Below are 23,052 nucleotides of genomic sequence, written 5' to 3'. Positions count from 1 at the left end.
ATCACGTAGAGATGACTATTTACGGAACTGGGCTGCAGCGCTACCGCTGCGTACCCGAGCGCTGTGATTTACGTAAACGGAGCACAACGGGAGCCGAGCGCTCCGGCTCCTGCCCCTCGGCTCCCTCCCGCACTGGGCGAGCCCCCGGGGCCTCCTCCGCCTCTTCCATCGCTTCCCCAGGCAGCAGCCCCGCGGCACGGCAAACGCGACCGGTGCGGGGCCGCCGCGGGGCACCATGGGAGCTGTAGGCACAAGGGAAGGGAGAGCGCGGCCCCGCGAGGGGCATGCTGGGAATTGAAGTCCATAGCGTGGGCACGGTCCCGCGCGAAGCACACTGGGAGTTGTAGTTCGCCGTTCTCCCGGCATGCACCGCACTCCCTCACCGCTGATTGGGCGATAGCGCGGCCCGGCGCTTGCGCATTGCGCGGCCGGTGGGAGGCCCGGGCCGGAGCCGCTTCCTTCAGCGCGGAGCCCGGCGGGGGTCGGCGGCACCGGGCACCGGTACCGGGGAGCGGCCGCTGCCGCCTCCTCCTCCCCCCTCTCCCCCTCCCCCTCCCCTCTGGTGCACCGCGGTGCATCCGGGCTCTGCGCGCTGATTGGCTGAGGAGAGAGCGGAGCCTTGCGTCAGAGCGCTGGCGGTGACGCCACGGGGGTGCGTGCGTGACGTCACCGCGGGGCCGGGGGGCTCGTGGCCGATGTTAACGGCGGGGGGGGGGAGGGGAGGGGAGGGAGTGGGGGCGGCGCAGGCACCGATGGGGCCCGGGGCGGGGGGGGGGGGGCGATGGGGCGGGAGGGGCGCGGGGGAGGGGTGCTAATGAGGTACGGGTCCGATGGGGGGGCAGGGATCGGGGGGGGGGAAAGGGGGGGTCGGGGGGGTCTCGGCCGGTCCCGCGGGGTCAGTGTCAAGGGCAGGGGGTGCTGAGGAGGGCCCCGGGGGCCGGGGCACCGAGGCCGGGTCCGAGCATCGCGGCTGCCCCGGGGCCCGGTGTCACCCCCTCGGCAGAGGACGAGCAGCGCCCGGGGCCGCAGGAGCCGGGAGCGGACACGTGCGCGGGGCCACGCGCAGGGTCCCTCGCGTGCTCTCGCTGTGAGCCCCGGCCGGGGCCGCCCCCTGCCCCCCGGGAGCGGTTCCTGCCCGCCGGGCTCCGCTCCGCGGCCAGCGTGGGGCTGCGGGCGGGGAGGGTGAGAGCGGAGCTGCCCTGCGGGGGGAGCAGCCGGGGGCGGAGGCGCTGAGCTCGCTGCCGCCCCGGTCTCTGTCGGCAGAGGCTGCGCTGGGGGTTGGAATCCATGGCTAAAACACGGTGGGGGTGAAGGGGAGGTCGTGGCCGGTGCATCAGGAGGGCTCTGTGCTATGTGCGCGTCAGGAGGCGCTGCCTGCTCTGGAAGAGGCGGTTTCAGCTTTGCTCAGGTGGAAGAGGAGTTGTCCTTAATGCAGGAGCTGATCCTGGGAAGGGGGACGTTGAAACGCAAGGATGCTTCCTCAGCACGGAGCCGCGGGTGGCAGGCTCTGCCGAGAGCAAGCTCCTTGCCAGCCCTGCTGGGTGACTCCTCAAATCAAAGTGTTGCTGCTCACAAACGGCCGCTGCTTCTCTTCCCCTTCCTTTAGGCTTTTCAGGGCTGAGCGAGGAGGAAGCTCACGATGAAGAACCAAGGTGGGGAGACCAAAGCGGCCCCACGGCCTCCCAGCTCCCCCCGGATGAGCAGCGCTCTGGTGCTGGAGGAGGGCGACGCGCCGGAGGCCACAGCACCCCCGGAAGGTGGGGAGGCCCCAGGGCTGGGTCAGGCTTGATTCTGTTCACGTTACTCAAGCGGCTCTTGCTTAGAACCAACCCTGCCATTGTCCTGTGATGGCTCCGGGGTAGCAAACAGGGTTCGTTTGGTAACCAGCTGCTGGGAGGCTCATCTGGAGACACTTTAGTGCTTCCTGGCTGCCCTTCCCCAAAGCCCCTGCAGTTGGGGACAAGAGGCAGTGCAGCTGCTCTTATACATAAGGAGGAGGCTGACCCAGCTTCCAGATCTATTGTCATGGAAAAACGCCTGGCTCTGGGGATACTGGGAAGCAGTTCCTGGGGGGGAAGGCTCCAACACAACCTGCTTTCCATCAGGGGTGGTGGGGAGGAAGGGGAGTTCCTGCTCTTGACAGATGTCAGGGGCTTGGTCATGCTTCCTGATCGAAGCAATGGCTGTGGGGGTGCCCCACCGTTGTCAGGGCAGCTGGCTGGGACGCAGCGGAACAAAGCAGCTTATGTGCAGCCTGGAGAGGAGGAGCTGCATGGAGAGCTCAGAGCAGCTTCCAGTGTCTGAAGGGGGCTACAAGGATGCTGGGGAGGGGCTCTGCATCAGGGACTGTAGGGATAGGACAAGGGGTGATGGGTTCAGACTGAAACAGGGGAAGGTCAGGTTGGAGATAAGGGAGAAGCTCTTCCCTGTGAGGGTGCTGAGGCGCTGGCACAGGGTGCCCAGAGAAGCTGTGGCTGCCCCATCCCTGGCAGTGCTCAAGGCCAGGTTGGACACAGGGGCTTGGAGCGAGCTGCTCCAGTGGAAGGTGTCCCTGCCCGTGGCAGGGGTTGGAGCTGGAGGAGCTTTAAGGTCCTTTCCAACCCAAACCATTCCGTGATTCCATGTTGCTGGAGTTCAGCCCCTCGGTGCCATGGGGTGCTCAGGAACCCTTCCCTTTGCCCTGTGCTTATAGAGCCCAGAGGGGCTCTATAATGGAGGGGAGTCTCATGCTTTGTGTTCCATGTCCCACAGCTCCTCTGGCACAGGAGGACACCAAATCCTCCCGGCCGGCCGTGCGCGACGTCTCCGAGGAGCTGAGCAGGCAGCTTGAGGACATCCTCAACACCTACTGCGTGGATGCCAGGCAGGAGGCGCCGGGGGAGGACGGGGGCCAGGGCGAGCCCCCGGAGCCTGAGGAGCCCGACAAGGGCCGCAGCGAGTCCCCAAGGAACGGGGACCAGGAGCCGGGTGGCCCTGAGATGAACGGGGAGAAGGAGAGCACCAAAGGGACGGAAGAGTTCCGGCCCGGGGAGGAGTGTGGGGAGCGGGATCAGAAGAAGGCGCAGGAGAAGAAGAAAGCCAAAGGCCTGGGTAAGAGGTTCCCTGCTCTGGTGATGCTGCCAGCCCGAGGGCTTCAGTGGGTCATGGAGTTTGCACGGCTTTAGTTACCCTCAGCAGCACTTGGGAATGATGCAGCATCCTGCATCAGGGAGGTTGTGAATGCTCCATCCTTGGCAGTGTTCAAGGCCAGGCTGGACGAGGCCTTGGGTGACTTGGTTTAGTGTGAGATGTCCCTGCCCATGGCGGGGGGGTTGGAACTGGATGATCTCAAGGTCCTTTCCAACCCAAACTATTCTATGATCCTGTGTGAGGAGATGTACCGAGTGCTGCAAAGGCACTGACTGCTCCTGGGTGCTGCTGCAGCCTCCCAGGTCCGTGGTGGTCTCTCCTGCTGGATATGACCCTCTGTAGCCAGCCCAGTGCTGGTTTCCCACTTGGAAAACCAGGTCTCTCCCCAGCACCGCTGAAATCCGTGGGGCAGAGGCCTGAGAAGGCACTGGAGATGTAGCTCCGGCCGGGGCAGGGCTGTGAGGCCTGGTTTGTGTCTCCTCTCTTTGCCCTCAGGAGCCAGGATGCGGTGTGAGTGCTGGTGTTTTAATGGCATGTCTCCTTCCAGGCAAAGAGATCACTTTGCTGATGCAGACCCTGAACACCCTGAGCACGCCAGAGGAGAAACTTGCAGCCCTGTGCAAGAAATACGCTGAGCTGGTGAGTGCTGGTGCGTTCCAGGCTCTGGGGCTGGGCGAGGACGCTGCAGCCGTGAGGAGGCAGAAGATGCTTGGAGATACTTGGGCTTTGTCTTGATTGTGCAAGGAGCGGTCCAGGAGCACACGTGCAGCTTTGCAGTGCGTGACCTGGGCTCCCTGCCCTGCTGGAGATCCAAACAGTAGAGGAATGATGGTGCTTGGTCCAGGCAGGCAGCGTTGTTTGCAGGAGCCTAAGCAAGGACAGGAGCAAACCTGCTCCTCTCAGAGCACAGAGAGCGTTTCACCGATCCCCGTGTCCCCTCCTCGCGGTGCAGCCGATGGCTCTGCTCTGTCCGGCTGCATCTGTGCCCTTTGCTCCCCTGTTGCAGCTGGAGGAGCACCGGAACTCCCAGAAGCAGATGAAGATCTTGCAGAAGAAGCAGACGCAGCTGGTGCAGGAGAAGGACCACCTGCAGAGTGAGCACAGCAAAGCCATCCTGGCCCGCAGCAAGCTCGAGAGCCTGTGCCGCGAGCTCCAGAGGCACAACCGCACCCTCAAGGCAGGTGTCTCTTGGGTGCTGCTTCACCTCAGCCCTTGGATCAGCCTCCCGGGCACATTTCCCTTCATCCAGAGCCGGGGCAGAGCTTTGATTCTGCTCTTAAACCATCCCTGCCGCGGTGCCCGGGTGTTATTTCCGGGTGCATCACTGGGGAAAGGGAGGGGAAAGGCCCAAAGTGACTTCCCCACTGATGGAAGCAATGGTGGGAGGCTGGGGGTGTTCTGAGCATCCCAAGTTTGGGCTGTTTGCTCAAGCACAGAGGCTGATGTGTCCCTGCCTTCCTCCCGCAGGAGGAGGGTGTCCAGCGTGCGCGGGAGGAAGAGGAGAAGCGGAAGGAGGTGACATCCCACTTCCAGGTGACACTGAACGACATCCAGCTCCAGATGGAGCAGCACAACGAGAGGAACTCCAAGCTGCGCCAGGAGAACATGGAGCTGGCAGAGAGGCTCAAGAAGCTCATCGAGCAGTACGAGCTGCGGGAGGAGGTGGGAGATGTGGGGCTGGGCTGCATGGCGGGGGGGGCTCTGCTGCTGCCAGAGGGGAGAAGGGGGCTCTGGGGTCGCTGCCTGGGCAGCGAGGCCTGGGCTGGGTGTGTTGGTGACCGAGCTGTTCCCTTGGCAGCACATCGATAAGGTGTTCAAACACAAGGACCTGCAGCAGCAGCTGGTGGATGCCAAGCTCCAGCAGGCACAGGAGATGCTGAAGGAGGCAGAGGAGAGACACCAGCGGGAGAAGGACTTTGTAAGTCTCAGAGCAGCTCTCTCATGGCTGTGAATGCTTTTGGCCTTGCCCCTCTGCGGTGCTTTGTCCCTGTGGGATCCCTGGTGCAGAGCCCAGGTGGGATCAAGCCATCCCGGGCCTCCTGCATGCCCAGCAGGGACTGATCCCCCAGAGGATTCCGGAGTGGGGCTGGAGCCCTGCTCTGCTCTTCCAGTGCCTCCAAGGCCGCTCCTGTCTGCAGGCCGTGCAGCAGCTGTGCAGCAGCCAGGTAACTGCTTTTGCTCTTCCGCAGCTGCTGAAGGAAGCTGTGGAATCCCAGAGGATGTGTGAGCTGATGAAGCAACAGGAGACCCATCTCAAGCAGCAGGTGAGATGTTGCGTGGTTGATGGGATGGGAGTTACCCGGGCTCTGTGCTCGGCCTCATTGTTGGTTTGGGGTCTTTTTCCTTCCTCCCTAAGCAGGAAAGTGCTGGGTTTGGTACTGGTGAGCCCGTGTTGGCGTGGTGGGAGCTGAGAGTTCCTGCAGCAGTTCTGCCTGCTGGGAGAAAGGCTTTTGCCAGCGCTGGGAGCAGTGTTGGGATCACTGCATCAGACCCAGCCTCTTGCCAAGGCCGGGGGTTGGTTGTGGCCCACCTCAGTCCCAGGATCCTTCCCTAGGAAAGCGTTTTCCCACATTCCCTGCTCCCTGACGCTGGCAGAGCAGCTCCAGCTCCCGGTTTGTCACAAAGTCCAGTCAGGAGATCCCAGCTCAGGTCGTGGCTGCCACGGGCCCTGTGCTGGCTCTAACCCTGCCTCTCCCCACAGCTGGCTCTCTACACGGAGAAGTTTGAAGAATTCCAGAACACCCTTTCCAAAAGCAGCGAAGTGTTCACCACGTTTAAGCAGGAGATGGAGAAGGTGGGTACCGCGGCTGCTGCCGGACAGGCTCCCTGCTCGCATCTCCCTGATGCTGCCGGGAGCTGCTTTGGGGTTGCCGGTGCTAAAATCAGCCACGAGGTCACTGCCAGCTTTGCAGCGGGGACGAGCAGCACAACCCTGTCCCCTGCGTTGTTGGGTGCTGGTCAGTGCTTGGAGCTGGCTGCAGGAGACAGGGAGATGTTGCCCAGGCCAGCAGAAGCTCACGCTGGGATCCTGGGTGGCCGTGTGGGATGTCACAGAGCGCAGCCCTCTGCCCGTGCCTGAGCTGTGCCCTTTTTGTCACCTGTAGATGACAAAGAAGATCAAGAAGCTGGAGAAGGAGACCACGATGTACCGCTCTCGCTGGGAGAGCAGCAACAAGGCTCTGCTGGAGATGGCTGAAGAGGTGAGGAGGCTCCGGCTGGCCTGTTCCCTGCCCGTGGTGGTGGGAGCCCTCTGGCCTGTGGTTAGTGCAGAGGTGGGTGGAAGAGCTCAGTCTCTGCAGCAGTTGGCCTCTGGGAGCGCAGGAAGAAAGCAGCCGTGATGGCAGCAGCAGGTTTGGTGTGGTCTTGGCAGTGCTGGGGTTCATCAGTTGGATTGGATGATCTTAAAGGCCTTTTCCAGCCTCTTTGATTCAGTGATCCTAGGTTCTTTGGATGCCAAACGTCGGCACCATCACGAGTATTTCCCCCCTTGGGCTCCCCCCGGGGTTTCAGCTCTGCCTTCGTGCCTGAAGGAGTCTGAGCCGCTGCTCTCTTTGCAGAAAACCCTGCGGGACAAAGAGTTAGAGGGGCTGCAGGTGAAGATCCAGCGCCTGGAGAAGCTGTGCCGAGCTCTGCAGACCGAGCGCAACGACCTCAACAAGAAGGTGCAGGACCTGTGTGCCCACGTGCCCCGGGTGGACCCGGACCTGGGCGAGCCCCTGAAGGACCCCCCTCGGGACAGCTCGGACGCGGTGGCTCCAGCCGAGGAATGCCTGAACTTGGGAAAGGCAACGCAGAGCCCGGATCCTGCGCCGGAGAGCCTGGGAGAACTGAGCATAGGAGCCTTGGGGCAGAGCGGGACTGAGGGAGGCAGCCGGGGCGCTGACTGAGCCTGCTGTGCGCCAGCACAGGTAGGGCGAGGGAGGGCAGCGTCGGTGCTTCCATAGACTCCATCTGATGCCCCTCTCCAGGTCTTGGGATGGGCAGGAGAGGCCCTGAGGGGACCTGAGATTTCCTAGCTTAGGTTTTTGGAGGGTTTTTAAGATTTTATATATATATATATATATATATGATATATAAATACATGCAGGGCAGCGTCCGCTCTATAGGTGAAAACGAGAACGACCCACCCTGCGTGTGCGTGAGTAACTAATATATGGAGCTCAACTGATCGACCCTCTCACTGGGAGACCTTGGCGTGGGCAGGCTGCAGCTCCCCAAAAACCTCGTGCGCCTCAGGAAAGGGGGTGCCTGGATCTGCCCTGGCCCAGCGGGAGCATCCGGATGCAACAACGCTCTCACATGGAGTGAAAGCAACCGAGCCAAGCAGCGAGAACCGAAGCATTTCGCAGCGCTGATTCTCCCTCCCTCCTCCCGGTCAGGAAGGAGGAGGCTCCTGGACTTGCTCCTGGGTTTCCATGCTCTGGCTGGCAGCACACGAGGCCGTTTCCCCTCCTCTGTGTGGGGTTTGGTGTGTGAAACAGGGCCAGAACGCAGCAGAGCAGCTGGGGGGGGGGCCCGGTTCTCCCCAGCACCCGCCGGTGTCTCAGTAGCCTTATTGAATTCACAGTTGCCTCTTTGCTATACGCACACGTGCACAAGTCTATTAAACAGTTAACCCAAAGCTCTCCTTCCCCAGTGTTTTGCACGCGTGCGTGCGATCGGTTGTGCCAGGGGAACCAGGGAGCTTCCACCTCAGCCCCTGTGCCCCTGCCCCAGCTCCATCCCTCGGTGCCAAGTGGCCGCTCTTGGAGGTCCGTGGAGCTGAGGCTCCAGGAGGATAAACCCTGCATCTGCTCCGGGAGACTGCTGCTTAACCCGCGTCCCTGGGGCCGCTGGGGGCCGGTGACCCCCATGGACCCCTCAGGCCTGGCCGTGCTGGTGCTGTCGCAGCTTCCCCCTTTCTCCTTTCCCCCTTTGCTCTCTCAGAAGAGCCTCTCCCCAGTGCAGGTCTCTGCAGCGCTGACCCCCAGGACGCCGTTGTGCTGTGATGGACAGACTGGAGCCTGCTGCTGGCACAGGCCTGGGGGAGTTGTTGCTGCCTCAAGACTTTTTCTTTTCCCTGTTGTTTTGGGAGACCTCAGCTCGTTGGAAACCTCCTCCTGCAGCTCCTCTTCACGACAGGCTCCTTTCAGCATCGCCTGCCTTTTGCTGGGAGCTGTTCCTCGCACTGCAGCAGCTTTGGTTTCTCTCCCAGCACCGGGACTGCTCCTGCACCTTGTCTGTGCTGCTGAACCGTGCCCTCCCCCGGGAGCTGCCTCCGCATCCTCCTTTCCTCCCCAGGGAGCTCAGGGCTAACGAAGAGCAGAGACGGGGTCTCTGGAGCCTCGGCAGAGCCGCAGCCTTCAGCACCCGATGGAGTGAGTGTGGCTTCAGCAGTGCTGCTTCCTCCAGCACAGGGACACGTTTGCCTCTTTGTAGCCCCCTGCAAGTGAATGTGGCTCTGGCCTGGCAGCACCGGCCCTTCCCAGCAGCCGGGCTCTGGGCGTCCCTTCCTAAAACCTCTTAGGAAAGCACTAAACCCCTTTAGTTTTCCTTTCCCCGATACAGGACAGAACCCCCTGCAGGGGCTCCTGTATCCTCCTACCCCATAGAAACCCCCTTGCCCTCACTGCTGCTGCCTCTTGCTCATCGTGTTGGGGAGTGAAGATTTGGGCTGTGGGGCACGAAGGGGGGAAGCCGGAAGGGACCCGGGGTCCCTGTTGTGGGGCACGGGTGGGGGGGGTTGTCCCTGGCACCTCCTGTGCCGCTCGCCCTCCCTGTGAGCCCTGGAGCCCCCGAGCGCCGTGTCCTGCCCCAGCCGCGGCCACCCCGCGTGTGCTGATGGCATCCAACCGGTGCCGGGCTGGTCCCTGGTGCTGGCATCACCGCTGCAGAGTGCTGGCTGGTCCCTGCAGAGCCGGCTCCTGCGGTCACACGAGCCCGGGGACACCGGGGGGGACCCGGGGGGGGGCAGGACCATGGCCGCATCCTGCCCTCTCCCCAGCGCCACACGGAGCCGGGGCGCGGCCGCTGGTGTCCGGCAGGGCCCCGGCGGAGGAAGTTCCCTTTCCCTTTAAATGCAAATCCCAGCCCCGGGGCTGCGGGACGAGTGTCCGGAGGGCCCGGGGCCGCGGCCGGGTGCGCTCCGCAGGCCGGGCCGGCGCCCGGCGCAGGTCAGTCCCGCTGCGCGGCCGGAGGCTGCGGGCAAAGGGGCTCCCCCATCCCGGTCCTGCCGCCATTGAAGGGCCCCGAGCGGCGCTTTCGGGGTGCCGGGGCCCCGCGGGCTCGGGGCCGCTCTCGCTGCGGGGTCGCTCGGCTCCGGTGCGTGCGGCCGGAATCCTCCTTCCCGTTAGGAAGCGGCCGGCGGCTCCCGGCTGCGGCTCAGCCCCGGGGCTTTGTTCCGCACGCCGAGAGCCCTGGCAACGCCGTGGGCTGAGGCGGGCGGGGGGCTCCGCTCCGGGCGCTGCTCCCTGCGGGCACCCCGAGAGCGCCAGCTCGGGGCGGACGGGTCCAGCCCGAGGCCACCGACGGGAGCCACCAGAGGCCGTGTCTGCCCCGCGCAGGGTCCCTGCCCCGCGGCTCCGGTGCCCCCATCGCCATGGAGGAGCGGAGGAGGAAGCGCAGCCCCCGGCCCTGCCTGGCCCAGCCGCTGCCCCCCAGCAGGAGCACGTCCTTCGCGCTGCCGCTGCCCGCCCTGCCCTCGCCCCGGCAGCGCGCCCGGCTCAGGCGGTCAGTGCTGGGGCAGGGGCAGCCGGCACCGTGCAGCCCTGCGGGGCGGGTGGCACCAGTGTCTGTGTGCCCGGTATGGGTGGCACCAGTGTCTGTGTGCCTGGTATGGGTGGCACCAGTGGCTGTGTGCCCGGTATGGGTGGCACCAGTGTCTGTGTGCCTGGTATGGGTGGCACCAGTGGCTGTGCACCCAGTGCGGGTGACACCAGTGTCTGTGCTCCTGGTGTGGGTGACACCAGTGTCTGTGTGCCTGGTATGGGTGACACCAGTGGCTGTGCACCCAGTATGGGTGACACCAGTGTCTGTGTGCCTGGTATGGGTGACACCAGTGGCTGTGCACCCAGTGCGGGTGACACCAGTGTCTGTGCTCCTGGTGTGGGTGACACCAGTGTCTGTGTGCCTGGTATGGGTGACACCAGTGGCTGTGCACCCAGTACGGGTGACACCAGTGTCTGTGTGCCTGGTATGGGTGACACCAGTGGCTGTGCACCCAGTATGGGTGACACCAGTGTCTGTGTGCCTGGTATGGGTGACACCAGTGGCTGTGTACCCAGTGCGGGTGACACCAGTGTCTGTGTGCCTGGTATGGGTGACACCAGTGGCTGTGCACCCAGTGCGGGTGACACCAGTGTCTGTGTGCCTGGTATGGGTGACACCAGTGTCTGTGTGCCTGGTATGGGTGACACCAGTGGCTGTGCACCCAGTATGGGTGACACCAGTGTCTGTGTGCCTGGTATGGGTGACACCAGTGGCTGTGCACCCAGTGCGGGTGACACCAGTGTCTGTGTGCCTGGTATGGGTGACACCAGTGGCTGTGCACCCAGTGCGGGTGACACCAGTGTCTGTGTGCCTGGTATGGGTGACACCAGTGGCTGTGCACCCAGTGCGGGTGACACCAGTGTCTCTGTGCCTGGTATGGGTGACACCAGTGGCTGTGCACCCAGTGCGGGTGACACCAGTGTCTGTGTGCCTGGTATGGGTGACACCAGTGTCTGTGTGCCTGGTATGGGTGACACCAGTGGCTGTGCACCCAGTATGGGTGACACCAGTGTCTGTGTGCCTGGTATGGGTGACACCAGTGGCTGTGCACCCAGTGCGGGTGACACCAGTGTCTGTGTGCCTGGTATGGGTGACACCAGTGTCTGTGTGCCTGGTATGGGTGACACCAGTGGCTGTGTGCCTGGTATGGGTGACACCAGTGGCTGTGCACCCAGTATGGGTGACACCAGTGTCTGTGTGCCTGGTATGGGTGACACCAGTGGCTGTGCACCCAGTGCGGGTGACACCAGTGTCTGTGTGCCTGGTATGGGTGACACCAGTGGCTGTGCACCCAGTGCGGGTGACACCAGTGTCTGTGTGCCTGGTATGGGTGACACCAGTGGCTGTGCACCCAGTGCGGGTGACACCAGTGTCTCTGTGCCTGGTATGGGTGACACCAGTGGCTGTGCACCCAGTGCGGGTGACACCAGTGTCTGTGTGCCTGGTATGGGTGACACCAGTGTCTGTGTGCCTGGTATGGGTGACACCAGTGGCTGTGCACCCAGTATGGGTGACACCAGTGGCTGTGCACCCAGTGCGGGTGACACCAGTGTCTGTGTGCCTGGTATGGGTGACACCAGTGGCTGTGCACCCAGTGCGGGTGACACCAGTGTCTGTGCTCCCGGTGCAGGACGAGCAAGGAGCGGGTGCGCGGCCCGGCGGTGGCGCGGGGGACCCCGCTGCAGCACAGCTTCCTCACCGACGTGTCCGACGTGTGCGAGATGGAGGGGGGGCTGCTCAGCCTCCTCAGCGACTTCCACTCGGGAAAGCTGCAGGCCTTTGGTGAGGGGCTGGGGCCGGGGGCAGAGCCGGGGGGGCCGGGGCTGCTGGGCTGTGACGGCTCCGTGCGTGGCGCAGGGAAGGAGTGCTCCTTCCAGCAGCTGGAGCACGTGCGGGAGATGCAGGAGAAGCTGGCGCGGCTCCACTTCGGCCTCGATGGCTGCGTGGAGGAGCTCCCTGAGGAGCAGAAGAAGGCAGCGGCCGACCAGAACCTGGACCAGCTGCTGGCACACGTGAGTGTCCCCCCCTGCCTGCTCCTGCTGCCATGGCCGGGGGCCCTGCTGGCCCCGGCTGTGCCGCCGGTGCCTTAACCTCTGCCTTTGTCTCCTGCAGCTGGAGGAGCTCAGCAGCTCCATGTATCCTGGGCGATGGTGGCGATGGCAGTGATGGTGGTGGTGCTTTTAGTGGTGGTGGCAATGGTGGTCGTGGTGACAGTGGCATTGGTGGCGATGGTAGCAGCGGTGATGGTGGTGATGGTGGCAATGATGGTGGTGGCAAGTGATGGTGGTGGTAGTGGTGACAGTGGTAATGGTGACAATGGTGGCAGTGGTGGTGATGATGATTGTGGCGATGGTGGTGGTGGCAATGGTGGCGCTGGTGGCAGTGGTGACAATGATGGTGGCACTGATGATGGTGATGATGATGGCAACGATGATGGCAATGGTGGCACTGGTGATGATGGTGGCGCTGGTGGCACTGGTGACAGTGATGATGATGGTGATGATGATGGCAATGGTGGCACTGGTGAGTGATGATGGTGGTGATGATGATGGTGACAGTGATGGCGCTGGTGGCACTGGCGATGGTGACAGCGCCACGCGTGCCCTGTGCGCCCTCCCTTGACCCACGCTCAGTCAGAAGCTGCACCTGGCCGAGAGCTCCGACCCCGAGGACTCCACGGCCTGACCCAGCGCCCGGCCCGGCCCCCGGAGACCCCGCGGGGCCCGGCGGCGGCGGCGGCACCGGTGGCACCGCGCAGACACCCCCCCCCCTTCGCCATCTTGGTGCGGCCCGCAGCGGGGAGCGGGCGGGGCCTGGCAGTGCCGCGGCCGGATGACGCCGTCAGTCGGCGCCTGGGCGCCGGGGCCATGGCGGCGGCGGGGCTGTGGCCGCAGGCGGAGGCAGAGGGATGGCGGCGGCTGCTGCGGGCCGTGACCCGGCTGCAGGTCGGGGCCGGGGCGGGGGGACCCGGCGGGGACGGGGGAACCTGGATGGGCCGGGTTTGTGGGGGGAACAGCGGCGGGGGAGCGTGGCTGAGGGGGCGCCCGTGGGGGGCACGTCAGGGAGAAGGGGGAGCACAGCTGGATGGGGCGCAGCTGGATGGGGCGCAGCTGGATGGGGCACAGCTGGATGGGGCGCAGCTGGATGGGGCGCAGCTGGATGGGGGCACAGCTGGATGGGGCGCAGCTGGATGGGGCGCAGCTGGATGGGGTTGGCAGGGGCCGTGCATCGGGCGCTGCCTCATTAAAAGCTGCCGTGGTTCCAGACCCGTCTGCTCCTTGTGCGCCGGGCCGGGTGCTGTGGGGGGCTGTGGGGCTGTGGGGCTGTGTGTGTGTGGGGGGGTTGTGACCGGCTCCACGGGCACCCCCGGCCTGTTCCCGCAGGCCTGTGTCAGGGGTTACCTGGTGCGGAAGCGGTTTCAGAGCCTGCGGGCAGCGTACGAGGAGGTGGTTTTGGAGATCGAAGGAGACCTGAGCCAGCTGCAGTGGAGGGGACGGCTCCTGCCCCGGCCTGTCTTCACCCCCGAGGTCTGTGTGCCGGCACGGGCCGAGCTAATGCAGCCCCTCCGAGGGGGGGGGGGGCGGTGGGGGGGCAGACGGTGCTTCTGCAGCAGGAACCTGTACTTCTACCACACAAACCCAATGGTTGCTTAGCGCTGCCTGGAGGAGTCTCCCTGGCTTGTGCCTGGAGGATTTCTACCCCCGGGTGAAGCTCAGCCTCCAGTCAGACGGTGCAGGTGACTCCCGTGGGTCTCCCACCTCCCCTGGTCATGCACCGGCCATTGGACGCGCTCCTGCATTAGCTGAGCCCTGCTCTGCAGGGGTTTGGGCACATCTGGAAGGAAAGCCCTTTAAAGAGTTCCAGCCCGGAGCACGTCAGTGTCCCAGCGCTGCTGCTGGTGGGGCACGGAGCCCCTGGCTCACAGCGGGGCCACCATTCAGGTCGTTGTCTTTTCCATATATTTCAGTCTCTTGCACGTTGCCCCTTTAGGAGCCAGCACAAGGGAAGTATTCAAATCCACGTGAGGCTGCACCAAGTGACAAAGCCAGCACAGAAAAACCGCAGGAGGAGCTGGATGCTTCTGAGCCAGAGCAGGACCGGGGCTGCAGCAGCATGAATCCTACAGCCCAGGTGCCGAGTGAGAAGGGGCTGAGCCCCACGGGTGCAGGAGGTGCAGTAACCCCCCTGAATCTCGAGGCTGATGCTGATGAACACCCTGAAAAGGGCTGCAGTGCCCCAGCTGGGAGCAAGGCCTGGCAGAACGACAGCAACGTGTCCTCTGGCCTGGAGGCAGAGTCCCTTGGAGCCTGTCTGGGTAAGAGCCAGGAGCTGTGATCTCTTGCATGGCCTCAAGGGACCTGCTGGTGAGCGCCAGCAGCACAGTAGAGAAGCCAAAACCTTGCAAATACCTTGGGGAAGCTGGAGCAGCTCGGTGCAGGGAAGGCAGCAGTGGGAACCTTTGTTCTATTAATGGGTTATCCGTCCATTTCTTGGCAGAAATTCCACTTGTGGACATAAAGGAACTTCCACGGACTCGCTCTGGTCTCCAGTCCTACCGAAACCACTTGGTCATGGAGCTGCTGTGGTTGGAACAAGCTATTGTCAGCCGTAAAAACGTAAGGCCCTTTCCGAAGCAGTGGGGCAGAGTGGTGGGGCTGGGTCGGTTGCCCAGGGCTTGGGCTGGAGGATGCCAGCACCCTTCAGTTTTCCTTCTGTAGGGGAAAAGAAGCCCAAAAGGAATGATAAAGGGGAACAAGAGCTCTCTGGATCTGGTTACAGGCTTTGCTCCTTGCCTGCTGCAGGGCTGTTGCTGCTTTAACCACCAATGCAGTGCTCTGTACCCAGGCACTGCGTGGCTTTGCACTGCTTGAAGTGTGGCACTTGTGCATCTTCTGGCCAAGTGCAGCGATCCTGCTGGCTGATGTGCAAGGGGGGCTGCCTCCCTCCTCAGAGAGCTCTGGGATTTAATCATGAATGCTTGGTTTTCCTTCTCTTGCAGTTCTTGATGTTGAAGCGGAGGCTGGGGGCTCCTGGAGGAGGGCAGTCCTGAGTGTAAGGGGCACTTGTATTGGTGTGGAGAAGCTGTGGAGCTGCAGCAGCGGCGGCGTGACGTGGCCTCGTGGACAGCAGCAGCTCTGGGGAGCTCCAGCTTCCTGGGCTGACGTTTGCCACTTCAGGGGAATGCTGCGAGAAAGCCTTTTGTTTCTTTTAAATGTGACTGTTTGGCCAAAGCAGGGGTTGGACATCACTGTGAAGCCAGGAGGTGGTTGTGTGGCCTGGAGGGGGTCTCAGTGAGACCTCCTTCTACAAGAACCCTATTTCTGTTGGCTGAGCTGGGTGGTCCTAGGGGCAAAGCAAGGTTAGGAGGACTGCTGCTTAGAGAAGGCTCTTTCTGACCAGCTCATTGCTTGTGGTGGAACTAAAATGCCTGAAGGCAGAAGGTGCTTCGAACCTGCAGGAACAAGCTCTTCTGTGCCGACCTGTGTGTGATTCATACCAGTGTCTGAGCTGTGTATTTGAGGTGGCTGCACATCAAATCTGACCTTCAGGACATGAGGCTTGGTTCCCAACTCGCATATGGATGGCCATTGTAGCATCTCTCTGTGTGGCAGAGTGACCTGGACTGGTGCTTGAGGGGGCAAGTAAGGACTTGTGGGGTTTGGAGCTTTGTTTATACGTTCCTCTAGTCCAGGAGCATTCAGGGCCCCTCAGAAAGGGACTTTTCACATGGTGCTGTGGTTCTTTACCCTCCGTCTTCTATGGAAATGCTCTGCATTCCTGCTGCCTGAGCAGTCACTCTTGCCGTGTGGTGGATGAATCCTTCTGGTCCTGAACGAAGCCGATTTGTTTGTGAATAAAAAGCTTTCCTGATGCTCGTCACTGTTGATTCCTGGCTGGCTCCTGCCTTCTCCTGAGCAGAGCCAAGTGAGTCCATGGTCCATTTCGACCCACAGCATCCTGTTCAGTGCAGAGGGTGGAGCATCCGCTGAGATGGGTACGTTTGATGCGGACAGGACAGAAACCCATCACACTTCTCATGCAGGTAGCAAGTGCTGGCAAAGGGGTGACAGCATCTGGATAGTGCTGCTGTGGATGAGACGTGAGCTGCTGCCATCAAGATATTGGTGGTTACTGTGCCTCCAGGCTTTGGGTTGGAAGGGACCTCAAAGCTCATTCAGTTCCAAACCCCTGCCACGCACAGGGACCCCTTCCACTAGAGCAGCTTGCTCCAAGCCCCTGTGTCCAACCTGGCCTTGAGCACTGCCAGGGATGGGGCAGCCACAGCTTCTCTGTTAGTCTGAGCCTGGTGACCACAGGGCCTGGTGAAGGAGCTCGCGGTGTTGGGTGTCTGAGCATTCAAGAGCCGTTTGGTTCCTGGTTTTCAAATCGAAAGCTGCTCTTCAGGTTGTTCGATGTGGCCTCCAGGCGGCCCCACAACTTCCTCTCCGGCTGGGCCTGCATCCATGGAGACAGCCGCTCACGCCAGGCAGCACTGGGAAGGGACAGTGGAGCCTGAGAGTGGCTGATCCGAGGGTTTGGGCTCAGTGGAGCAATCCTCCGCTCCCCACACTGCTCTGCGTGTGGGCAGCAGGGCTTCTGCTTGACCCCTGAGAGATGAGCTCCCGTGGCTTAGCCCTGGCACCTCCAGCCAAGAACGTGCTTGTGTATCGCAATGGTGACCCATTCTTCCCCGGGAGGAGGTTTGTGGTGAACCAGCGGCGCTTCCTGACCTTGGAGGCCTTCCTGAACGAGGTGACCAAGAGCATCGATGCACCCGTGGCCGTGAGGAACCTCTACACCCCCCGGCACGGCAGCTGCGTGGCGGGGCTGGGGGACCTGCAGGACGGGTGTCAGTACGTGGCTGCGGGCTTCGAGAGGTTCAAAAAGCTCGAGTGAGTGGATGGCGTTTGGTGAGCAGCTTCCATGGCCTCGGTGGGGAATGGATTGGGGGGTGAACGAAAAAGCTGAGGGAAGAGGGGGACAAAGCAAATGAGAAGCAGAGACAGGTTAGTTTCTAGAAACTATTGACATAGAATCATGGAATCAAGCAGGTTGGACAAGACCTTTCAGCTCATCCAGTCCAACCATTGCCCACCACTGCCCCATGGCACTGAGGCCTCGTCTCCACGGTGTGTGAGCGCTTGCAGGGTGGTGCCTGCAGCCCTGCCCTGGGCAGCCCTGTTCCAATGCCTGAGCACCCTCTGGGGAAGGAATTGTTGCTCATCTCCATCTAAACCTCCCCTGGTGCTGCTTGAGGCCACACATTCCAGGTCGAAAAGAAAATGCGAATATTCCTGATAACATCATTTGATTCTCAGGAAGAAAGGGACGCTTGTGTTCCCTGGCAGCATGTTGGGATGGGTGCTGCTGAGCCTCCAGCACCCTGTGGTGTGTGGGAGGCTCTGCAGCCACCCTCTAGCCATGAACAAATGCTTCTGCTTTGCTTTCATGGAGGGTTTGGTTTTCCAGTCCTGCACAGCGTGGAGCTTGTTTGGCTCCTCCTGAAATCAAGCGTTCAGGAGGTTTTGTGACATCCCTTGAGAGGATGGAGGACTGGAGGGGACTGGAGCACCTCCCGTATGAAGATGGGCTGAGAAAGTTGGGGCTGTTCAGCCTGGAGAAGAGAAGCTGCGTGGAGACCTCAGAGCAGCTTCCAGTGTCTGAAGGGGGCCTATAGGGATGCTGGGGAGGGACTCTTCATCAGGGACTGTAGTGACAGGACAAGGGGTAACGGGTTAAAACTGAACAGGGGAAGTTTAGATTGGATCTAAGGAGGAAATTCTTTCCTGTTCGGGTGGTGAGGCACTGGAATGGGTTGCCCAGGGAGGTTGTGAGTGCTCCATCCCTGGCAGTGTTCAAGGCCAGGTTGGATGAAGCCTTGGGTGGGATGGTTTAGTGTGAGGTGTCCCTGCCTGTGGCAGGGGGGTTGGAACTGGATGATCTTGAGGTCCTTTCCAACCCTAACTGTTCTATGATTCTATGATTCTTTGTGTCTGTGTGAGAGGTGAATTTGACTCCCTGGTGTGTTTTGTTGAGGGGATGCTCCAGTCTGCATCAGCACCAGGCAGCCCTTGGAGCCTTCATCCAGCACAAAGGAATAAAACCTCCTGGGTGCTGTATTTGGCTGGGAATTTCTTCAATGTAGAGGCCTTTAATTTAGACTGAAGTTCTTGGACCCCATGAGCTGAGGTACCTGGGGAATGGGGACAGAAGTGACCCAAATAAGTGCCCGTGCACCAAGGCAGAGCAGTGGGGTGTTTCCTTGCTGTGTGTTGCAGCTGGTGGTGTTGTCTTCTTCTCACAGCTATTTAAATCATGGAAGGAAGGAGCCCTGTGGAATGAGGCACAATGAGGGTCTGCAGGTGAGTTCCGGAGGTGATGGGTGCAGAGGTGCGGGGAGGTGTGGGGCATTGATGAATGGTTTAAGGCTCTGAGGTGCCCAGTGAGATCAGCTGGAAGTGCCACAGGAATCAGTGGGATGTGTGAGACAGCACAGGGGCTGCTGCTGCATCCCTTCTTCCCCCTTAGGGGAAGGATCTGTGCTCTTCACGCTCAGCTGTGCTGAGCCTTGCCAGCCTTTCTGTTGCTGGCAACAAACCCCCTCCTAGCAGCAGCAGGGCTGCAGGCAGGGCCAGAGATGTCCCAGGGCCAGCAGATCCTGATGGAGGAAAGGGAACAGCCCTGGGAGGCTCCGTGCCAGGGCTGTGGCTGTTCTCGTGCGCTGAACTCTGTCTCTAGTTCCACACTGCAGCTCCCTGGAAGTCGCGACGGCAGAAGGACACCCGCCCGCCCTGCACCATACAGTGAGTGCCTCAGGGTCTTCTCCTTGGAGGGTCTCTGGGAATGTTTTTGGAGGAGGGAATTGCTCTGTGAGATCCTGGGAATGCTGCCCCATAGGGACAATTCCCAGCTTCTACCAGAAGTAGTTGTCATAAATCTTATCCAGGCATCAGTGGCTGCCTTTCCCCCCTCCCCATCTTCCACAGCTGTGGGAATACCGGCCCATTGCCCGCTCTGGGTTGTTTCTTCCACAGTGTTTTCCGGAATGGGGATTTGCTGAGCCCTCCTTTCCCTCTGCCAGTCTCTAACAGCGCCCTGCTGCAGTGGGATTCACTCTTGGCCACGGTGACAGAGAAAGCTGCCCTGCACAGCGGAGCTGTCAGTAGGTTAGTGTCGAGATCAGGCTCTGCTGGCTCCTTTCCTTCCATTCAGAACATAAGCAGCTGTGGTTCAGCAGGGGGCTGGGAGCTCAGCCAGCCACTTCCAGTCTGCTTTTGCAAAGTCATTTGATTTTCAGGTTTTCCCATCTTTACATCAGGGATAACCCCAGTGCTTAGTGAGGAGGGCTGATGGTGCTGGTGGTCTGGTGAGAAAAGAAGCAAGCAGCAAAATAAAAAGATAAAAAGGAATTTATGTCTAGAGGGATGGGCTTTTATCCAACACATAGAGCCTACCTTCCCCTCATACATCTGTTTACTGACACCCAAGGGAAAAGCTGAGATCTCCTGTATCCCACTGGTCACTGGGTGTAGTATTTCTGCGTGCTTCCTTGGAGTAATATGAACAATGATTGATCCTCTGCCCTGTGTCGTCCCTGTTTACCACTTGGCACTTGTTTGCTTCCATGCTGAGGGGTTGCTCCGGGTCTCGTCTCAGCTCTGAACCCTTTGCTGTCTCTTCCTTGAGGCTTTGCCGGCTGGATGGAACCTGGGTGTCTGGTGGAGAGGAGCTGGTGGATGGCGGATACTACGTGGCAGTGGGAAATGAGGAGTACAAGAAACTGCCTTACTTTGAGCTGCTGGTGCCCCAGGGTCCTGCCAGGATGACACTGTGGTACGTAGACAGCAGCCAAGTGGCTTAAAGAATCCTCTCTGTGGTCTTCAGCTAAAGCCATCCCTTTTGTGTCTCTTCTGTCCAGTGCTGTCTGCTTCAGGGCTTGAGTTTTGCTTCATGTGTTGGAAGTTTAGGAACAAATACTTGTGTTTGCAAAGCTCTCAGTGTAGGGGCACTGAAGAGCATCTGCCCATGAGGCTGGGCACTGAATCTGCTGCTTTGTTACAGGAACCACCCAAATAACAGGCGCAAAAGGCACTGCTGGAGGGTGAGTGGCTCAGCTGGTGTGGAACTGTGTGTGCTACCATCACTGTTGTTGCTGCACCATTCCTCCACAAGCAATGGATGTGTCCAGTGATCTCCATTCCCAATTGCCATGGCTACGGTACCCTTGCTTGCACCATTCCCAAAGGAATGGGGCTAGAGACACATTATACTGGAGGTGATTCACAGTTCTCCCTAGGAAGGCTCTTTGGATGAATTAGAACTTCAAAGGAAAACGACTCCTTTGAATTTAAAGGAGAGAAAGCTCTAGTAAAGAATGAGCTGATGGTTCCTCAGTGGGGAGCCCGGTGTGCTGTGTTTGCTCTAGAGGCTGGGCAGCATTTCTCAGTGATTGGGCACTGTCAGCCTGTCCCCCTGGACTACACTGCTGTTGATATTTGAGTGTCACAGCTCTCCTCTGCAGTGGGACAGAATCATTAGGGGTTAACTAAACTACCTCTGTGTCCTGGGTTCAGCACTAGCAGTTATTTTTCTCCTTGGTAGCTGGTGCAGTGCTCTGTTTTGACTTTCGGCCTGGGAACAGTGCTGATAAGGCTGATGTTTTTAGTTGCTGCTCAAATGTTTGGCCTGGCCAAGGACTTTCTGAGCCTCATGCTCTGCCAGGGAGGAGGGGAAGCTGGGAGGAAGCAGAGACAGGACACCTGACCCAAACTAGCCAAAGAGGTATCCATACCACAGCACATCATGCCCGGGATGTAACGGAGAGTTACCTGGAAGGGTTAGGGCACTGCAAGGTTGGACTAGGTATCGGTTGGTGCTCGGTCGGGTTGGGGGGGCAAGCTATTGGTTGGCTGGTGCTGAGGTGTCGTATTCTCTTCCCTTGTTATTTCCTTCATCATTATTATTATTGGTGGTAGCAGTAGTGGTTTGTGTTATACCTTAGTTACTAAACTGTTCTTATCTCAACCCGTGGGAGTTGCATTCTTTTCAATTCTCCTCTCTGTCCCTCCGGGAGTAGGGGGAGGGCTAGAAAGGGGGGGAGTGAGTGTACGAGCTGTGTGGGTGGGTTTAAACCACGACTCTGAATTAAGTGTAGCAACCCAAGTTTACATACCAAAGCCATAAGACTGGGAAGGGAATCCAGGAATTTAATCCCAGGATCTTTCTGTAATATTGAAGTGTGACATTAATTTCTTTCTCAGCACAAAAAGGCACAGGCTACAGGCAAATCACAAGAGGCTGTGGCAAGGAAAAGGGATGCCAGTGACTCTGAGGATGACAAGCACCAAACGATGCTGCCCCTGGCAGGAAAGAGCTCGGAGGAGTTGGCAGAAGAAGTGTGATGGGAGAAGAGGTACATTCAGGTACACCTCTACCTGTACAGCTGCAGTAACAGCAGCATCTGAATCCCAGATTCCAGGACTACCACAGCCTGTCCAAGCATTCTGATGGATTCACAAACTCTCCCAAAATCAAGCATCCTCATCATCTGGGCTTGAGAAGCACAGTACCAGTGAGCAACGCATCAGATGCACAATATTGTTAAATGATGAAGATCTTTCCCCTTTTCTGCTGCTTGTCTGAACTGTAATTCAGCTGGTTTGGATCTTAACTTGGGAAGGAGGAATTAGTAAATAGAATACAGGCCTTTTACACTTTTCTCTGCCAGGAACTTTGTTCTATGTCATATACTTCTTATAATGAGATATCATTGCATCACCATCCCTCTGCTTTGGAATGCTTGGATGATGTTTGCAGCAATTAAACCCATTCCCCAAAACTGTATATATATTTCTGTGAACTTGTTATGGAGCAGCTGCCTGATTTCAGAGGAGTCACGGTAATCAACTGCTCTCGGATTGACGCTCCTTGTGCAAAGGGTTCTGTATTTCCCTCCCTAGTGCTTTTGATTACAGAAGCCACTTTCACAAGCTTGGCCACAAAACCAGGGAGTCCTTAAATAGATTCCTTCTATATACAATTCAATTGGTCAATGTTACACAGTTTATTAATCATTTATTACCCCTCCAGTGATGAACAAGACGATTCAATCTTCCTTGCCTTGAAACACCCCCAGGTAAGAAATTCCTTGACTCAGGATATTAACCAGGGTGTCCTTGCAACATGCCTGGTCCACCCCGGTGCTCAGGGAATACACTCCATGCATTGACAGTTTTTGACACCTGTGTAACAAAATAGAGCTTCCTGGGTCTGCTGCTGAGCCAGAAGCTCCCCTTCAGCCACAGGGGGTTGCCTTAGAACAGGTTCTCTTCCTTTGCTTCTCACTGCAGCTTGCTCATGAACCAGCCACCATTCCGAGGGGGTGAGCAGCATTCCTCCTGCAGCCCCTGCGGAAACTTTGGCTGGAAGAATCCAAACCTACCAGGGAGGGTCACAATTCCTCAGTCCCAGGATAAGGGGTAGCTTGTTTGTGATGCTACCGTGGGGACTGACCCAGAAGACGCTGCCTAATGCCTCCTAACGCACAGGGCGCATGTGATGCTCCAGTCGTGGTCCTCTTGATGGTCCCCACGTGTGTCCCCGCGTCCCTGTGTTAGCGAAGAGGCTCCTGTTGTGCTGTTTAATTCCACCATCTGCTGGTCATTGCTGGGGATGACACCGAGCAGGCGCTGCTGGGCAAGGCCAGAGGCCGAGAGCCACCGCAGGACCACGCATCTTCCTTACACACCCCTCGGTCCTCCGGTGTATGACACCTTCTGCAGGACCTGCCCAAAGCCCTTCGTTACCCGGGGTTACAGGCGGCATCGCCTTGCACTTCGGTGAAAACCTGCCCACGTTCTCAGCACAAGTGCATTAATCCTGCACACGGGAACGGAAGGAGCTGTACCGCGGACACGAGGGGAACGTGCTGCTGTGTGGAGGGGGCAACGGACCCCACTCGTGGAAGGAGATTTTCTCGCCCTGCTCCTATTGTTCCTCAATGCAGAGCTGCTCCAGCATCCCCATGGCCTCCTCTGGCCTCGCTCCAGCAGTGCTGCTGCCCCAGAGCTGGAGCAGGGCTGCAGGGGGGTCTCCCCAGAGCGCAGCCGAGGGGCAGGATCCTCTCCCTGAGCTGCTGCTCTCGCTGTGTGGGTGCACCCAGCACACGGGGGGGCT

The 23,052-nt window shown here is 59.9% G+C and overlaps 4 protein-coding genes across 8 annotated transcripts; all 4 read left to right on the top strand.

Moving 5' to 3' along the window:
* Positions 1–409: 409 nt before the first annotated feature.
* Positions 410–7,750, top strand: TXLNA (taxilin alpha). 3 transcript variants are annotated; one of them, XM_065697807.1, is made up of 12 exons: positions 410–652; positions 1,607–1,757; positions 2,752–3,090; positions 3,677–3,768; positions 4,136–4,306; positions 4,597–4,791; positions 4,928–5,047; positions 5,319–5,393; positions 5,831–5,923; positions 6,234–6,329; positions 6,687–7,037; positions 7,217–7,750. In XM_065697807.1, exons 2-11 carry the CDS (start codon positions 1,640–1,642, stop codon positions 7,014–7,016), a joined length of 1,629 nt encoding a protein of 542 aa, XP_065553879.1. In that variant the 5' UTR covers positions 410–652; positions 1,607–1,639; the 3' UTR covers positions 7,017–7,037; positions 7,217–7,750. The 3 variants fall into 3 exon arrangements, with proteins under 3 accessions (XP_065553879.1, XP_065553878.1, XP_065553877.1); XM_065697806.1 differs by having other exon boundaries at positions 1,616–1,757; positions 6,687–7,750; XM_065697805.1 differs by having other exon boundaries at positions 6,687–7,750.
* Positions 7,751–9,178: 1,428 nt separating this feature from the next.
* CCDC28B (coiled-coil domain containing 28B) lies at positions 9,179–12,598 on the top strand. Of its 2 annotated transcripts, none has more exons than XM_065697604.1 (6): positions 9,179–9,281; positions 9,672–9,837; positions 11,507–11,658; positions 11,734–11,888; positions 11,989–12,011; positions 12,510–12,598. In XM_065697604.1, the coding sequence occupies exons 2-6, from the start codon at positions 9,707–9,709 to the stop codon at positions 12,559–12,561; spliced, it is 513 nt and encodes a 170-aa protein (XP_065553676.1). In that variant the 5' UTR covers positions 9,179–9,281; positions 9,672–9,706; the 3' UTR covers positions 12,562–12,598. The 2 variants fall into 2 exon arrangements, with proteins under 2 accessions (XP_065553676.1, XP_065553677.1); XM_065697605.1 differs by lacking the exon at positions 9,179–9,281 and adding an exon at positions 9,309–9,429.
* Positions 12,599–12,738: 140 nt separating this feature from the next.
* IQCC (IQ motif containing C) lies at positions 12,739–15,756 on the top strand. Its single transcript, XM_065697603.1, has 5 exons — positions 12,739–12,821; positions 13,260–13,403; positions 13,867–14,191; positions 14,374–14,492; positions 14,876–15,756. The coding sequence occupies exons 1-5, from the start codon at positions 12,744–12,746 to the stop codon at positions 14,924–14,926; spliced, it is 717 nt and encodes a 238-aa protein (XP_065553675.1). The 5' UTR covers positions 12,739–12,743; the 3' UTR covers positions 14,927–15,756.
* Positions 15,757–15,841: 85 nt separating this feature from the next.
* Positions 15,842–21,720, top strand: DCDC2B (doublecortin domain containing 2B). Of its 2 annotated transcripts, XM_065697600.1 has the most exons (7): positions 15,842–16,769; positions 18,182–18,239; positions 18,616–18,680; positions 18,912–19,043; positions 19,564–19,710; positions 19,939–19,978; positions 21,138–21,720. In XM_065697600.1, the coding sequence occupies exons 1-7, from the start codon at positions 16,492–16,494 to the stop codon at positions 21,276–21,278; spliced, it is 861 nt and encodes a 286-aa protein (XP_065553672.1). In that variant the 5' UTR covers positions 15,842–16,491; the 3' UTR covers positions 21,279–21,720. The 2 variants fall into 2 exon arrangements, with proteins under 2 accessions (XP_065553672.1, XP_065553674.1); XM_065697602.1 differs by lacking the exon at positions 18,912–19,043.
* Positions 21,721–23,052: the final 1,332 nt, after the last annotated feature.

The sequence above is a fragment of the Lathamus discolor genome, chromosome 18, assembly GCF_037157495.1.
Source record: "Lathamus discolor isolate bLatDis1 chromosome 18, bLatDis1.hap1, whole genome shotgun sequence".
Classification (NCBI taxonomy): domain Eukaryota; kingdom Metazoa; phylum Chordata; class Aves; order Psittaciformes; family Psittacidae; genus Lathamus; species Lathamus discolor.
The sequence above is the reverse complement of the archived record's forward strand: the minus strand, read 5'-3'. Positions and strand labels throughout refer to the sequence as shown.

Bases quoted from the DNA above. Each gene is read 5' to 3' on its own strand.
- TXLNA (XM_065697806.1), top strand. From the start codon at position 1,640: ATGAAGAACCAAGGTGGGGAGACCAAAGCGGCCCCACGGCCTCCCAGC. The intron at 4,307-4,596 runs GCAGGTGTCTCT...TTCCTCCCGCAG, and splicing joins GGCACAACCGCACCCTCAAG to GAGGAGGGTGTCCAGCGTGC. The intron at 5,924-6,233 runs GTGGGTACCGCG...TGTCACCTGTAG, and splicing joins TTAAGCAGGAGATGGAGAAG to ATGACAAAGAAGATCAAGAA.
- CCDC28B (XM_065697604.1), top strand. From the start codon at position 9,707: ATGGAGGAGCGGAGGAGGAAGCGCAGCCCCCGGCCCTGCCTGGCCCAG. The intron at 11,889-11,988 runs GTGAGTGTCCCC...TGTCTCCTGCAG, and splicing joins TGGACCAGCTGCTGGCACAC to CTGGAGGAGCTCAGCAGCTC. The intron at 12,012-12,509 runs GTATCCTGGGCG...ACCCACGCTCAG, and splicing joins GAGGAGCTCAGCAGCTCCAT to TCAGAAGCTGCACCTGGCCG.
- IQCC (XM_065697603.1), top strand. From the start codon at position 12,744: ATGGCGGCGGCGGGGCTGTGGCCGCAGGCGGAGGCAGAGGGATGGCGG. The intron at 14,192-14,373 runs GTAAGAGCCAGG...ATTTCTTGGCAG, and splicing joins GTCCCTTGGAGCCTGTCTGG to AAATTCCACTTGTGGACATA. The intron at 14,493-14,875 runs GTAAGGCCCTTT...CTTCTCTTGCAG, and splicing joins CTATTGTCAGCCGTAAAAAC to TTCTTGATGTTGAAGCGGAG.
- DCDC2B (XM_065697600.1), top strand. From the start codon at position 16,492: ATGAGCTCCCGTGGCTTAGCCCTGGCACCTCCAGCCAAGAACGTGCTT. The intron at 18,240-18,615 runs GTGAGTTCCGGA...CTCTGTCTCTAG, and splicing joins GGCACAATGAGGGTCTGCAG to TTCCACACTGCAGCTCCCTG. The intron at 18,681-18,911 runs GTGAGTGCCTCA...TTTCTTCCACAG, and splicing joins CGCCCGCCCTGCACCATACA to TGTTTTCCGGAATGGGGATT.